Source organism: Pezoporus occidentalis, unplaced genomic scaffold (assembly GCF_034315485.1).
Source record: "Pezoporus occidentalis ecotype Australia unplaced genomic scaffold, CSIRO_AGI_Poc_V1 ctg112, whole genome shotgun sequence".
Classification (NCBI taxonomy): Eukaryota; Metazoa; Chordata; class Aves; order Psittaciformes; family Psittacidae; genus Pezoporus; species Pezoporus occidentalis.
The window spans coordinates 1877275-1892376 of NW_026912907.1; the positions used below are offsets into that span (position 1 = coordinate 1877275).

The 15102-nt window shown below is 43.4% G+C and overlaps 1 protein-coding gene across 5 annotated transcripts in view; it reads left to right on the plus strand.

The window, feature by feature from the left end:
• The window catches only part of POC1B (POC1 centriolar protein B), a 65374-nt gene extending 50511 nt beyond the window's left edge, over positions 1-14863 (plus strand). For 4 of the 5 annotated variants that reach the window (XM_062633847.1, XM_062633789.1, XM_062633818.1 and 1 more), the window contains one exon: positions 14022-14863. In XM_062633847.1, coding sequence (XP_062489831.1) covers positions 14022-14164 — 143 coding nt within the window. In that variant the 3' untranslated portion in view covers positions 14165-14863. Of the gene's footprint in view, positions 1-2308; positions 4640-14021 lie in introns of those variants that run through there. The other variant, XM_062633798.1, reaches the window with a different exon arrangement.
• The last annotated feature ends 239 nt before the right edge of the window (positions 14864-15102 follow it).

The window sequence follows — 15102 nt, forward strand, 5'->3', positions numbered from 1 at the left end:
GAGGTGTCAAAGCGTTACGCAGTACTTCAGCCACTCGTTGTACATTCTCCTGCAAGTATTTCAAACCAGAAATGCTCTTCCAAATGGAAAGAAATTATGCCAGTTACTACTGTGCCTTGAATTTTATTTGTAATTCCCATTAAAGTTTAGTGGAATTTTAATGGCATTTTTATCTTGGCCATTACATAAAGCATGATATTGAGGTAATAAGTGTATTTTTCTCAGTTTTTTATTTTGGATGTCAATATGCACTTGCTTTAGGAGCACGCTTAGAGGTTCCTAATTATCACCATGGGGGCAGACACTGAATGGCTACACCTTGCAGTGTTGAACTGTAAGGCATTTCACTTCTTTTCTTTTGATCAGAACTCTGAGATTTTCAAATACCATGGCAAAAGCTGACTGAGACATCAGTTTGTGCCAATAACCCATTGTGCTTTATGGAACAACCTGACAACTCAAACTGTATTCTGAGGTTTTTTCTATTTCTGGGGGGTTGTTTCATTCATTTTATTATTTTTATTTTTTTAACACACCACTACGTTCTCCACATTCTCTATTACTTTCTACTGCTGCTGTTACATTCTTTATAAAATTATGGGTTTGGAAAACTAGTTCCTGGGGAGGAATGCATCTGAACATCTCCCTTGTCTCTGAGGGATTATTTCCTGCTTTTACATATGTAAGATTATAATTTATTGCTTCATTATCTTTGTGGCAAGAAACTTAAACTGTACTTTAACATTTTGATTCAACTAATCTGGCTGGAGAAATTGTAGCCCCAGAGGTTCTCCTCACCATTTAAGGATGGCCTGAACAGATGGGTGTGGCATGAGGGATTTAAGAAATACAACTTCCCACCTTTACTTGTGTTTATTTAAATGAATAAATCTGCTGTACTATTTTTAGGATAAGCAGGGTGTTTTGTTTTTTTCTTCCTTAAAGTCATATTACAGTGTTGCTGAATTATTTTCACTGCCATATCACAGCACAAAACCACTCTTGAGTCTTCACTGAGTGACAGTAGCTGGGATGTGAATGTTTTTCCAGGGATGTAGCTTTATATAACCTGTTTACCTTGTAAGACTTGTAAAAATCATAAACTCTGTGCTCCTTGCCCCAAACAATTAATGAATATGTATGTTCACGTTAGATCCAGGAACAGTATGTTCTTGTCAGAGTGCCCCCTCAGGGACTTTTGCATGCTTCGGATGCATAATACAATTGAAGCCGTTTCTTTGTGAGAAAATAGGTTAATGACTTGCCAAAAGGCAGAGATGTTAATTGGAAAAAGTGCATACAAGTCCTTTTCTTTACAATGTATATGGGTTGCATTTGTTATGACTTGCATCCAAGAACAGGTGCAACTTCAGTTGACTCAGCTAACAGGATGTGCTGAGTACACTCTTCACCAATTTCACCGAAAATTTTACACCCAAGAGAAAAAATATAGTTTCTAACCCAGTCAGTGACCAATAAACTGCATTAATTACCTGTTACAGAACATATTTATAACCCAGGGCTGTACTTAACATTTTCATAATAAGAAAATACGTTATTTGTTGGTATTGAAGAATTTTACTAGTACCTTATACAAGACAAAATGTGTCATCCCAAAATATTTCTTTTGGGAGAGAGTCAGCAGTTCTAGACAAGGTACCACCAGTGTATTTGTAAATGCAACCCAGAGCAGGAAAGTTGCTTATTTTCACTAACGTGTTTCCTGCCGCAAAGCTACGCAATCAGATTCAGGTCTTCACCTTGCCTCTCTTAATTTTCCCTGTCATCAGAAGTAAAAACTAATAAAACAAGTGAAAAAAAAACCAAACCCACATTTTGGTGTATCAGGGTCAGAAGAGCTGTTTGATAGTTTAATAGTTTGATTCTAAGGATCTTTTGAGAGTTTCTAGGCTACTTATGAGTCCACTGGAGCATACCAGTGGGAGATTTCAGTTTGGATCCCTATGTCTAACCTAACCTCATCTTTCGAAAGTCCCTCTCTCTCACATGAAAAGGGCTGAGTGTATAATTCAGCTGTCTGGGAAGCAGCAGTTGGCTACACCAGTGTAGGAACATCTAGTTCAGGAACCCTCTGGGAGTTCTGACATTAATGGGGGTACTGAGTTGGCTGGCAACTGGGGTTACATGATTTTCCCACGTGTATTGCAGGGACCTGAGCTTCAGAGGGCTCTGTGCACTTGCAGAGGCAGAATGAGAAGGAATTCTGAGGGTCTCAATGCCACCTGAATAGAGGATTCTGCAACTCAGAGTAGCAGTTAAAGTTCCTTTATGCCTTGTGTCCTTACAGACCTGGCACAGAGGGACCCAACTGCTCTTCAAAGCCGCCAAAGAGGAAGCAATTGTCAGAAGAGAAGAAGAAAAATCAGCCATTAGCTATCATCTTTTTCATCCTTTTGTGCTTTGTATTGTAATGAAATAGTACGTCTGTCTCAAGATTTTTTTCCTCCTCCTAATCCCCAGAGGAAATCCCTGCTCCTTTTACAGAGATAAAACCTTAGGACAAAGTGAAAGTAGCAAGAACTGTAAATCTGTGCTGGAGGCTGCTTGCTCACTGAAGCCTTGCCTGGCCACAGTGGTTGATGTCAAAGGCTTACAGTGCTTATTCCAACACCTGTATTGAACATCAGTTCTCTCATAAGATTCAGAATGAATTTTATAAGATTCATGAGCAAAGCATGCTTGCAGCAGTTTGCTGTATACAGGGACTTTATGAACATGTGTCATAGAGACAGTAGTCTGGGAAGGACAAAGCAGCAAAATCCTTTCTCTAATTTCCTCTAAGGAAGATGCAGGTAAGCCAAGTGCAATGGATTGTGCTGCTTCATGCTACTTTCATCTTGCACATCTCATAAAGAAACATCTAAGATGCGTTGCATTTGGGTGACAAAAAGGACAGGATGCTCCCAGCAACAGTTCTTCCTCATGAGAGCACTTGCTGAACATTTTTAAATCATTCTTTTTATTAATATTTTCACCCTGTGATATGTGCTGGGAGCACAAGACCCAGGATGTTTGCTAAAAAGAGCAATTTGAAAGAGAAAGATGATATGGTTGGTGATGGTTTCTGACTATGTCCAAGTTCTGCACTGATTACTGGGGGCATTCTGTTAAAATTAAGTGATGCTACACCTAAAAATTTTGTGAGGAAAAGCAAGGCTTAGCTCTTAATCTGTAAGACTTGAAAATTTCTCTATTCCATAAAACCAGCTTTCCCATCTCAGAAAATTTCATAAATGTAATAAAATGCCATTAACTTTTCAGTTAAGCAGTGAGTGTAATCAGGCAAAGTGTAGTAGATTATAATATTTGATTGTGTGTAACTGTGCTGAGTGGTTTCGGTCTGCACTGATGTTTCTCTACAGCTTCATTGCTGAAACACTGTCAGCTTTTGTGCAGCTTCTGCAATCTATTCAGTATAGACTTAGCCTATAAATAGCTGCATTATTGAAAGACTGTGAGAGGTTCATTAGAGCAGTTGTGACAGCCTCACTCGAGCCAGGGCTGATACAGTACCACTCCAAGTTACCAAAGAGCTTCAGCATGAAGCATGAAGCTGAGCTTTTGGCCGTGCAGCAGAGTTGATGCCCCTCCAGTTGTCCCCTCAATCGCCCCGGCTGCGGACTCTCACAAAGTAGATGGCACTTCTTTCTGGCTCCTGGGACTTCTTTCCAAATGAAAACACAGCATAGGGGAGCCTGTGTTCATGCCAACCTTATCCCAGCACAGAGCCAGGATGCAGCCAGGGCGTATGCCGGGGGCTGGGGCCGCAGGACATCCTGCCCAATGCACCTACCCAGCAGTGCAGACGCAGCCAGGGAGATTAGTCATCTTAAAATCACACGCAGGCATAAGTACTTTGCTGACTCAATAGGAAGTCGCTGGCTGAAACCAGTGGGACTTCTCACGTGACTGAAGTTACATTCTGAAAAATGGCTTAATTTTGTGCACTGTATTCCCATGACTGGAGGGCAAAGAAAGAAAATCTGAACAGCAGCTTTTGGTTGTTTCCCTTTAAAGGTACATGGAAAACAAATATAGTTATTGTAACTTGAGTTTCTAGCTAGTTTAAATGGGCACTTTGCTGTTTCACAGATACCTGAATTAAAGCCTCCCACTTCTGGCTCTGGCAGTCAAGTAAATGAAGAGTACTCAGGACTAGTCCCCAGTTTGTATGCAGGCCATATCCTACAGCCTTTTGGGTACTCTGTGGAAGGGATGGTAGAATGAGAGATGTTTCCAGTATCATTCAAAACCATAAAAAAGGAAATATCCTTCTTACAAAGAAAGAAGCTCTCTTCAGCTATCCCAAGCTGTGTCTGTGTTTTCCACATTTTTCTTTCTCTAAACGCTCAAGTTAGTAATTTCAAACGAGAGAGTTATGCCCTTGTTACATAATCTGAGTACTGGGAGGAAATTATCCCTATTTTTCTGTCTAATGGATTTGGAAGGAAAAGGGAGGAACAACAGTCTGTAATATCTGCAAAATGCTATTCAGAATGAAAACAAAAATGATGGGTACAATAAAATTGCCCTGTCCCCATCCAGCATCTCACCATTACTTTTACATTTGTGTACACTGCAGGGTAACAAAGCTGAGCCTTCAGCACTCCATCGTAAAGAACCAGACTGAATGCTTGAGGTCTCCTTTTCAAGATGTCACTTAGGAAGCAGTGTGTGATGTAGCCCATTAACGTTAGCTGTGACACACCCAGTTTCTTTATTATTATTATTATTATTATTAAGGGATGGTTATGCCATAAGAAGCACTGGCTGGGAGATTTCCAACAGCACAGGTTTTTGTCAGAGAATGCCGATTTGTCATGAGCAAAATGTTTCGCAGAAGCGTCTCTGTTTGGATGAACTTCCGATGAAACACAGGCAGGTTTCCATCACAAGCCTGCCTGATTTCCTGCCAGCTTGCCTGGCAGCTCTCCAGGCTCCATGGCTCCGGGACGGCTCTGGACTGAACCTGGGATTCTTCCTGACTTTTTTTTTTTGATTTTTTTTTTTTTTTCCCTTAATTACAGGGAAAAGGTCTTGGGAGAAACACACATTGGCTACCTCTGATTGTTCAGATTTGGCTATTTTGATAATAAGGACGTCACACAGCCCAGTCCCTTGGTTTGTGAGATGGGAGACCCAGATCAGCCTTTCCTCCCTCCCAGAGAAGCTGCTCAGGTTAAACTGCCCTGCAAGTGAAATACTTTTCATACCACATAAAGCTTCATTCTGGGTGTTTTCAGCAGCCCTCCTGGTGCCAATACTGTCTGCTCCTTTCTACTTTCTAAAACACCTAATTGCACTGCAGTTTCTCTGTACTAGCCGTGCCCTTCAGCACTGGCTCCTTCACCCACTTCTCCCAGGCCAGTTTCTGGTACAGAGGCTGCATCAACCCCTTTAGTGTCTTCTGGGTATTTGTGGCTGCTGGAATTGTGGATATGCAGTAGTTTATTGGGACCATAGGCACAGAGATGTACTCTACATAGCCGCCTCGGTGGGCAGCTGCTTGTGCTTTGACTGCTGCTCCCTGGTTTATCGGCTCCATCTTCCCTTGGAGCCAGAGATACTTCTCTGTACTTCAGTCTGATTCACCTGGGGGTGCTGGTTATTTAATTTTTCTTCTTTAATGTGGGGTTATCTGAGGGCAGGACCTTGTGCAGGCATCTGCCCAGGATCCTGGGGGCTCAGTAGGTGAAGCAAGCTGGGGAAGACAGATAACTTCTCTTTCACCTCAGGGCTTATGCTGTAGGCAGTCGACTTTATCTGCCTTTGTACTCCAGATTCTCAACCTCAAACAACCTCCTATACGGGCTTTTTTCCCTTTGGCCCATCAGTTTCATCAGTATGTTAATTGTGTCTGTGTACTGGGTTAACTTGGCTTTGAAAAGAATCTGGCTGAGAAGAAGCATTTGGCCAATATCAAGATCTGGTAATTTAAACTCTGACTTGATCTTGGTGTTACCAAACAACAGAATCCAGCTGCATGCATCACTTTAATATTCTCTTTAAGCATTAGAGTATCTCATTTTTTCCTCTCAGTTATGACATTTTCCCAAAACCCATTACATCTGAAAGTGGGTTGTCCAAGAGGCTAACGCAGCCCACAGGATCAGACTATTGCTGTCACAGCAAGGCCAGAAGCTAAAGAAAGAATGGCAAAAGAAAGGTGTGTGCCCCAGTGTAATTTTCTTGGTGATGTTATAAGCCCTGACAGACCCTGAAACCTCCAAAGAGAAGAGGCTTGAAGTGGAAGAGGCAATGCCAGCAGAAGCTGAATGCAGGCAGAGAGGTAGATAGAGGACAAACATGAACTCTGTTCTGCTTAAGTACAGCCTCTGATAATTAGGCCAAACAGTCTTCCCAATTGTACCCACAGTCTCTGCCTCCTTCAGCACTAATCCTTTATCCAGCCTATATTGTCTGTCCTACTGTAGCCCATCAGTTCTTTGCTTATCTCTTCCTGTGTTTTCACCCTCTCTTCTCTCCCATCCTTTTCCTCTGAAAAAATATTTTGTAGGCTACAATTAGTTCGCTTGGCTGAAGTCTTGTTGGGCATAGCAGGAAGTTTTCTGGATCACTCATGGGTGGAGTTTCCCAAAATCATCAATTTGTTATTAATGTATAAACAATGGGCCTGCCAAACCCTGGATAGCATGAGGCAACCTCAAAATGTGGTACCTCCTCACAGATTTCTCTCATGGGTTACCTAACACAGCACAGACACCAAGACCTCCCCAGTCACACAGCAAAAATGAGCGTGGGCATAACCTCAGCACATGCTGGGAGGAATCTGCCTCATGTTCACTTGTTTCTTTTGCTCGGCCTGAAGCACTGGTACTGATACTGTCTGGTAGATGCCTGTTCAAGTAGCCATGAGGAGCCATGATGGATACACAGAAGTGCAGGTGCATTTTCAGTTGCTCATTTCTGCCAGCTGTCATGGGATAAGGAGCTATGTAATAACAACATTGTTTGCAGCAGCTATGGGATCGAGTTTGAATCAGTACATTGTCTGCAAGAGGACTTTAAGTAAATAATACAGTTGGTCAGCACTAATATGGCTTGATATACAGAATCACCTCACTCATTTGGGAGCCCTTGCTCCTGGTTAGGAAGGCGGTGGGCAAGAGTTCCTACAATTATTTCAACCACAGAGTAGGAGTGCCACAAAGAGCCCTCATTTCCTGCATTTCTTTTTCAAAGAGGCCATTCCCACAAATTTCATATCTGAATGGAATTGTCCATGCTAGGTATCCTTCCAGGATCTGAAGAAACAGATAAAATGTGACCTCCTCCCCACTGCCCTTTGGGTGTTTGCTGGAGACCTTCTGGCACCAGAAAGCATACAGACAGCTGATGGGAGCAAACCAGTGTAGGAGACATTTCTTCTGAAAACATAGGCGGGCCACTCAGTGAAAGCTATAACAGAGAATGACCCAGGCCAGAAGAAATGTGGATGCAGTGGGATCAAGACTAGCTCAGCATGGGCACTGAGGCTGGGGTGAGAGAAGAGAACCACTGAGTGGATGGGGATGGTATAAGACAACAAGGAGTTTGAAGCAAGACTGAAGAGATTTGTAATGCTGGGAAAAGTCAAGCTTGGGACAGCAGGAAGAATTTACCCTTGTCCATTAGGCCCTGTTTCCTACCAGTTTGCAGAACAGCCTCTTGCTCAATTAAATGACTGTTGAGCCACTTGCTCGGTATCTTCCCCAACTGTGCACTTTCCCTATGGCACAAGTGGTAACACCCTGCTAGTGCAGTTGGTTGCTTCACCTGCTCCAGAGGCAAACATCAATGTGGTTAACTTGTAAAACACCAAGAAAATGCACAGAGAAAACTATCTGGAGGTCTGAGTTAAAATCATTTTACTAAGGCAGCTCTTGAGAATTGAATTTTATCTCTGCATCTGTATCATCAGCCTGGCAGCTGTACTCTGTGTAGGAAGCAGTGGGATGGAGATCTGAAAAAGGCTGGCAAGGAGGGGGTGTAAAACCCAAAACCTGGAGACTGTGAAGTTATAAGCAAATGGTTTGAATTCTTGGTTGAGATGTGAGAGATGCTACAGGGGAGAAAGCAACAGAATTAGAAGCAAGAGACAGTGAAAAGCAGTGCTATGGTTATAGATCCAGTCAATATCTTTTATGTCAATAGGAAGATGAAGAGGTGAGGGAAGAGCCTTTAGAGGGAAGGAATTAGTTCTGCATTAAAACTGTGAGAAGCAGAAATGTGAAAAGCTGCAGATGAGGTTGCATGCTATCCTGCCTGGGAAAAGGGTTCTGCTGTCTATCTAACCATGGGTTTATGAACCATAGCTCATGTTTATTTGTTGCTCTTCCTATTCGATTTTATGATGGTGAGTGCATCCTTTTGCATTTTTTAAATCAATGTGATGCTTGCAGATTGATTTGCCACACTAACATCCTCTCTTGATCCATTCAGCCTCTAATGAACAGCTCATGCTGACTTCCTCTCATGTGTTCATGACCCCGCTGACTCCAAGGCATTTTCCAGCCTCCTGAATACCCTGCGGCACTTTTCCCTTGCTCCCTTCTTGCTGGTGGCACTGAGCAGGTATCACTTTGGCTGCTGTGCCTGCTGCTCTGCCTGTTGAAAGCAGGAAGTCCCACTCTCCAGCTAGATGCTTCCCCACATGTATGCATCAAGCACTGGAGGCTCTGTGCCATGGAAAGGCAGCGAGCTAGGCACAGCATCATCAGGGAGCCCAAAACGTTTGATCTCAGACAAAGCCCAGCACTGCCACTGAGAACACTTTACTTCAAGCTGTGTCTGCTGCTTCCCCAGTTTGTCTTCGCCTGAAATCCCTGGCTGTATGGCGAGGGGAGAGCGGGTTTGCTTTGCAGGGTACAGCAAGGGTTTGGAGCAGCAGCCTCAGGTAGATGCAGGGGCAGAAATAAAGGAAACCTGCTCAGTGAACTAGAAATTCCCACACTCTGTTGTCAAACATGCTTGTTCACTGGTGTGGAAAAGGGAAGCTGAGGAGAAAAGAAATGAATTAGAAAGCATTTTAATTGGGATTACAGGCATATGGTGTGCTGCCATTTGTTTTCCCCTTCCTGCTCTGCAGTGGGGCTCTACCTTCACACATTTGCCTTTATTTGTCATGTCAAAAGGGGAGACAGCAAGCGTCTTTTTCCTCCCTCCTCTCTGGGGCCATGCTAGCAGCACTCCTTTCACCCCGAGCTTTGCCAAAGGGACAGTTGTGATTCTCAGCAAAGGTGTGGCCAGGTTGCAACAGCAGATTAAGCAGCTCCAATTTATTTTTATCCAACTTTACAGCTGTTGTTGGAGGGCCTTTGCTATTTCCCAGCAGCAGAAAGGGATGGATTCAAGGGGAGAGTGGGGACGTGATGTCCGCAGTACCACAGGCACGTAATTCACCAGCAGATGGATTGTTAGGTTTTATTGTTATGATAGTATATTTAGTGTTTTGTAAAAAGCTACTTAGGGAGCTGTTTCCCTTGTTGTACAGCAGTTTGTTAGCTGTAAGATTCAGACATAAGCCTTTAATTATGCCTAGCGTCTCCGCAAATGCAATTTCAGTTCTCTCCCCTGCCTCACGCAGCATCTTGGGATGCTCTGCATTTGAATGTGAGCAAGCTATTGTTTAACATGGCTTTAAATCATTACAGAAATGTTGTGTAGCATCCACTGGGAAAGCCTGCTCCCATCTGCCCTCTTCATTTCTCACAGTTGCTTTGGGAACCAGGGCCAGTAATCACAGAAATTCTGTTTAAAGGTCAAGTGCAGAGTAGTGTTATCTTCACACAGTGTGCAAGCTAATAACAGGTGAAGGTGTTGCTCAGAAACATTTAAAGAGGAATGTAAAGCTTAAGTACCTTTCACAGCCTTCACATAAGCAGCTTTCCATTCATTTCCCAAAACTGTATATGACACAGTATAGGCCTTGCATGGGACTTAGAAGTTAATGTCCACTTAAAATAAAATGTCTCTGCATGGTTAAGCCAAACCGAACTTCTCCTGCCTCCCCTGACATAAACCCTCTCGGTAGCCTTCAGTCAGTTCAGTGCCATGGCATCCCAGCCTGACCTTAACTCTGATCCTGCAGCTCCTGAATAAAAGTACAGCTTCTATTTTTCTTCTGAGAAATATGTATTTTTTAATATGGCTTAGACTTGCAGGAGTATAAAGGTATATAAAAGTTGCCTAATGTTATGCAGTATATCCTACATTTGATGCTCCTTTTGTCCCAGAGTTTCTGTTTCAAATAATGATGAAAAAAGTTGTATTAAATTTACATCAAAGGAAAGTTGGAGAAGCAGAAACATGAATAACAAACACATGCATAATGTGATTCTGAACAAAGAAACCTGTGCCGTCAGTGCAGGGATAGGCCACGTGGGAACACATGTATGTCATTGCAGCATATTGCTAACACATGTGGGGGTCACACAGATATGTCTGGGAGCAGCTGAGATCCCTGTTTGAAGGTAAATTTGATAGAATCTGGTTCGTAGGTACTGTGGCAATGACTGCATTTTACATCTTTATAGAGTGGTTACCACAGTCCTTTATGTGTTATCGTGTAGAGGTTTCCATAAACAGGGTGTGCCAAAGGGAAGGTATAAAGAATATATAAATAGTCAGTGTAAAGATTCACTGGGATGAAAAATTACAGATGAAAATGATGTTCTGAAAGTAGTTCATACACCTCTTTAAAATGAAGGAAAACAACAACAAAATCATGAAATTGTAAGGAATCATGCCCACCCAGACCTCAGAGCTCCAACGCAGGTTTTTAGCAGCTTGCTAAATTACCAGCTTCTCCAGTGGAACACAGAGCACAGCCAAGGGGCCATGGCTTTGCATAGAAGTGAGGATGCATTTGCCCAGAGCAACTGTAAGGCTCTGGATTCAGGATCTTAGTTCAGAGCTCTTCAGCAGGAGCTGAGGACATGCTAGTCTTTTGCAAAGGTAATTCAGACTGTTCTGGAAGTGATTTAGCATTTTATACCCATTACGCAGAAACAGACATTCTTGACATTTGTTCGCAATACTCCTGGTTTGGTTTCACCAGGTATTTGTAATCTTGAGCAGACAGTGTCTATTATTCTGAATGCATTCCTGCTTTCCTTATTAGCAGCTCTGGCCGCTGTTCTGCTGTCCTTCATGTCACCCGGGAACTGAGGCAGCACTCCACTGACTGGCTGGTCTTTATCACCAGATTTTCCAAATGCTCAGCACCCGTAACACTGCAGCGGATTTTCAGGAGCAGGCAGCCATCAGCTACGGTAATTACAGTGAGGGCCAAATTCTCAACAGCACTTAGCATTTTGCCCCAAATCTGGTCCCAGGCGTGGATACACAGTGCTTTCCTGCAGAAATCACAGCCCCAAGTTTGGGAGTCACCTAATTCTGTGCCCCACAGAGGAGTCCCAGCTGGGAAGTGTGTGGTCAGGATGAAGGTGGGAGGTAGGTGCCTTTTACACATGGTAATGCAGGTTTGTGACGCATGGGGTGCCACAGGACAGAAAAAAATGAGAATCCAGCTATTACAAAATGATAGTTATGAACAGGAGGAATCCGTAAATACAATATGCATTTTATGTTAATAACATCATGTGACTGGCCCAATGCATATAGGGTTTGATGTGAAATAGCCACTTAAGTTTTGGCACATTATAGCTAAACATACTGGAGCAGGTCTTTAAACCTCGGGCCCCTAAATTGCTTTTAATGAATCTCCAAAAAGTACCTAACGAAACCGAGATTTAGATGCTAAGATCTTAAATTTCCATCTATATTACTACTGAAAGATGCTTAGAGCTGCACAAATTCAAAACAGTTGGGAAAAAAAAATCACTGAAACAGAATTATAATCAACCTTAAAATAGTAGTTTTCAAGACAGTAATGAATAAAGTCAGTTGTAAAAGTAGGTTTTTTGAACTTCTGCCTCACCAAAGGCAAAGCCAAGGGTAAAATAATGAAATCACTGAATGCAGGATTAGGGTTATCTAAGGGCCTCTGTCCCTTCTAATTGACCCTTGAAAACTATCCTGCCTATTTTGGGAGCAGAGTAAATGAAGGCAGCTCACCAGTTTTGAGACTAATACAAACAAATGTTAAACAGACGAAAAAGAAACCCCAACGGAGCAAACAAAGAAAAAGTCCCCGAGCCAAAACCAAGCAAGCAACCAAAGACCCCTGCCAGTCCCTCAAGGTAGGCAAGGTCGCTCCTGATTGACAGGCAGGTGAAGCTGCTCCAGGTCAGATGTGATGCGGAAAGCCATGACAACACAGTAACGGACCACTCTGGCACGTGGGGCTCGGTTTGAGTACAAGCCCTTACTCCTCAGCTGTATTTCAGTGCTTTGCTAGCATGGCCCAGGCTGCCATCCCCCAGCTGTACAGGAACTGCGCTCGCAGTGTACCTGAATGCTTGCACAGCACCCCACCACATGGCAGTTGCTGGAGCTCTGCCCTGCCAAGGTCAGTGGGAATTTCTGTCACTGACTTTGGAGCAGGCAGGATTTCCCCCCATGGACACACACACCTCCTCCCGGATGCATGTGCATATGAGTGTTTGTGTATATACATAAGCTTTACAGTACAAAGTACTTACAGGAAGGCATCTTCTCTCTTTAAACGTTTTACTTCAACTTCACGTTGTGTGAAGTCAGACCCTAACTGTCACAGCTGCAGTTTCTCACAGCTTAATGGCATTACAAACCCTTCTTGCTCCGGACTGCTGCAATAACAATCAGGCTGGGAGGAAGGGGAAATGAGCAGTGTAGCACACGCTGTACCTTCCAGCCACCAGCTATTGTTAAGAGCACACTGCTCCAGACAGAGTGGCAGCGAGGCACAGGGTGGGAAGCAGGTGTAACCTGCCAGGAACACCAGTCTATCAACAGTTGACTTAATTCAAACAAGTACCACTACTTCTGAGCTGCCTCTTGCCACCAAGCTGAAAGAGGTTTTACATTCCTGTTGCTCAACACTTGAAAGTTTAACAAATGCCTTTATGGCAAACCAAGAGGTCATTTTCTCATGTCGGCACTTTGGTCATTCATCTGCAGAGTCACCAACCATAACATAGCATTTCACCTGCAACAGTTTGCTCTAGGAGGCATGTTTCCAGACGCTTTGCTATGGTTTGGGTTCTTTACAGAACTGCAATCTCTCCTCCTTGCTTGTCCTGCTTGTCCAGCTTGTTCTTCTCCCATTCTCTTCAGAAAGTCCCACTAGCAAAGGCTGCCCAGGCCCGATGGAGTACTTTGCTCAAGCCAGTTTTACACAGGCACAACTGGCCAGGTATGGACTGCTGCTGAGTGGTCCAAGCCCAATTCAATTACCTCACCCCCTAAATTCAATTACACTGTGGTGCTGGAGAACTAGTCTGCACCTGCTGAGCACCTGTGCTGTTCTGGGACACCCTCTCCGATGGTTTATAAACGTCAGTGTGATAGTCCTTGCCAATGTGCTTGAAGCCAGTAGCTCACGTTCAAACCCCTTCTTTGCCTTAGTGTGAGTTACTGTCCTGCACTGCAATATGAAAGCCTATTTGGATCAGGTTTAGTTCACTGTGCTCTTGATCTGCAGCCTTTATTAATACCTTGTTTTTAGATACCTACTTCTGTTTGCTGAGCACTCACACACCATGCAGTGCAATATAAATGAGCGTGTTCTGCCCTGCTGCCACACCATAAACAAGCATGATCAAAGAACACCACATCTATGCCTGGTACTATCCATTAGGACATTACCTCTGCTCCTTTTCCTCCACTGAGGCCTGGAAATGAAGCACTGCCTCATATACACCCCACTCATGAAACGTCTTCCCTGGCTAGCTGTTCCCTGTCCAGGATTATCCATCAGCTTAAATTACCTTGCTTGGTAAGGTAATCACTGGACCATAAGAAAGCCTGGCATTTTCTGTCCCTTACTAAGCACCTTCTCTACTTGTGCCTTACATTTCTCTTCTTCTTACAGTTATTGGTGCTATTTTAACACCCAGTCATTAGGGAAAGAGAATCCACCCCTGTCTTCTCCTCCCCCTCATTCAGCCGCTTTCAACTCCAGTTGGACTCTGCTTGGTTTTCTTCAAGAGTTAGCTCCCAGCTTCCTCAGCTGCCCTTGCATCACATCCAAACAGGGTGACGCTGCCCTGTTCTTGGTAACTTGGTTTATTTGGGTGATGCTGGGAAAAAAAAAAAAAAAGGAAAATAACCCTCAGAAGTAGTGTTTCCCCCAAGGAAAATTCTCTTCTTTAAATAGTCCATTTGCATTTGGGAGGAAAAATACAATTTTAATCTCATTAACACACGATTCCCCAGTCATCTGCACTTCTGAGCTCTGTAGCTATTTTATCTTCGCTCCTAATACATGTGATTTAACCTGGAGCTATGATGTATAGATTCAGACTAAAAAAAGGAGTGGAAAGTCTGTCTCCACTTCGGCTTTATTTCACTCAGCAGCAACACTGGACAACAATGACTTGCAAGCAGTTTTGCACTGAACAAAATACATCTGTCCCTGCACTGGAATGGAGACATCTGTCTGTGCCCCGAGAGCTGCTGTTGTCTCCTCATCTATCACTTCCCACTTGTGGCATCACTGCATCTAGTCAACAGTAACTCGCCGTCTGCACTGCCAAGAAACTTTGCAAACGTTCTGAATTTCACACCAGGAAAGGCCATAAGATGCATTTTGTATGTCAAATGCCTCAGAAACTGTTTCTGTGCTACTTTAAACCAAAATACATGCAGATACAGTTCTATGTCGTTTGTTGTGCTTCTTTTTTGCTGTGTTGCTTTTGAGTACTGCTATAATGTACCCTAATAAATAATTTCACATTTTGCTTTGCACCTTTCAGCATTGCACTGCTTATGTCTGATTAAGAAATTAAATGGGAAGGGGTAAGAAGCCATATGGGACTGGGCTGGCACAGTCCAGGCCACAGCATGTAAACTCAGTGATATAAAGTCCAGTCTCCTGTGTACTGTAAGTGTGCTTGTGAGAATAACAAACTTGCCTAATTCTTACAGAGGTATAATGACACCAGCCAGTCTCCCTAAGTCTGTTTCTATCCCAGTGTT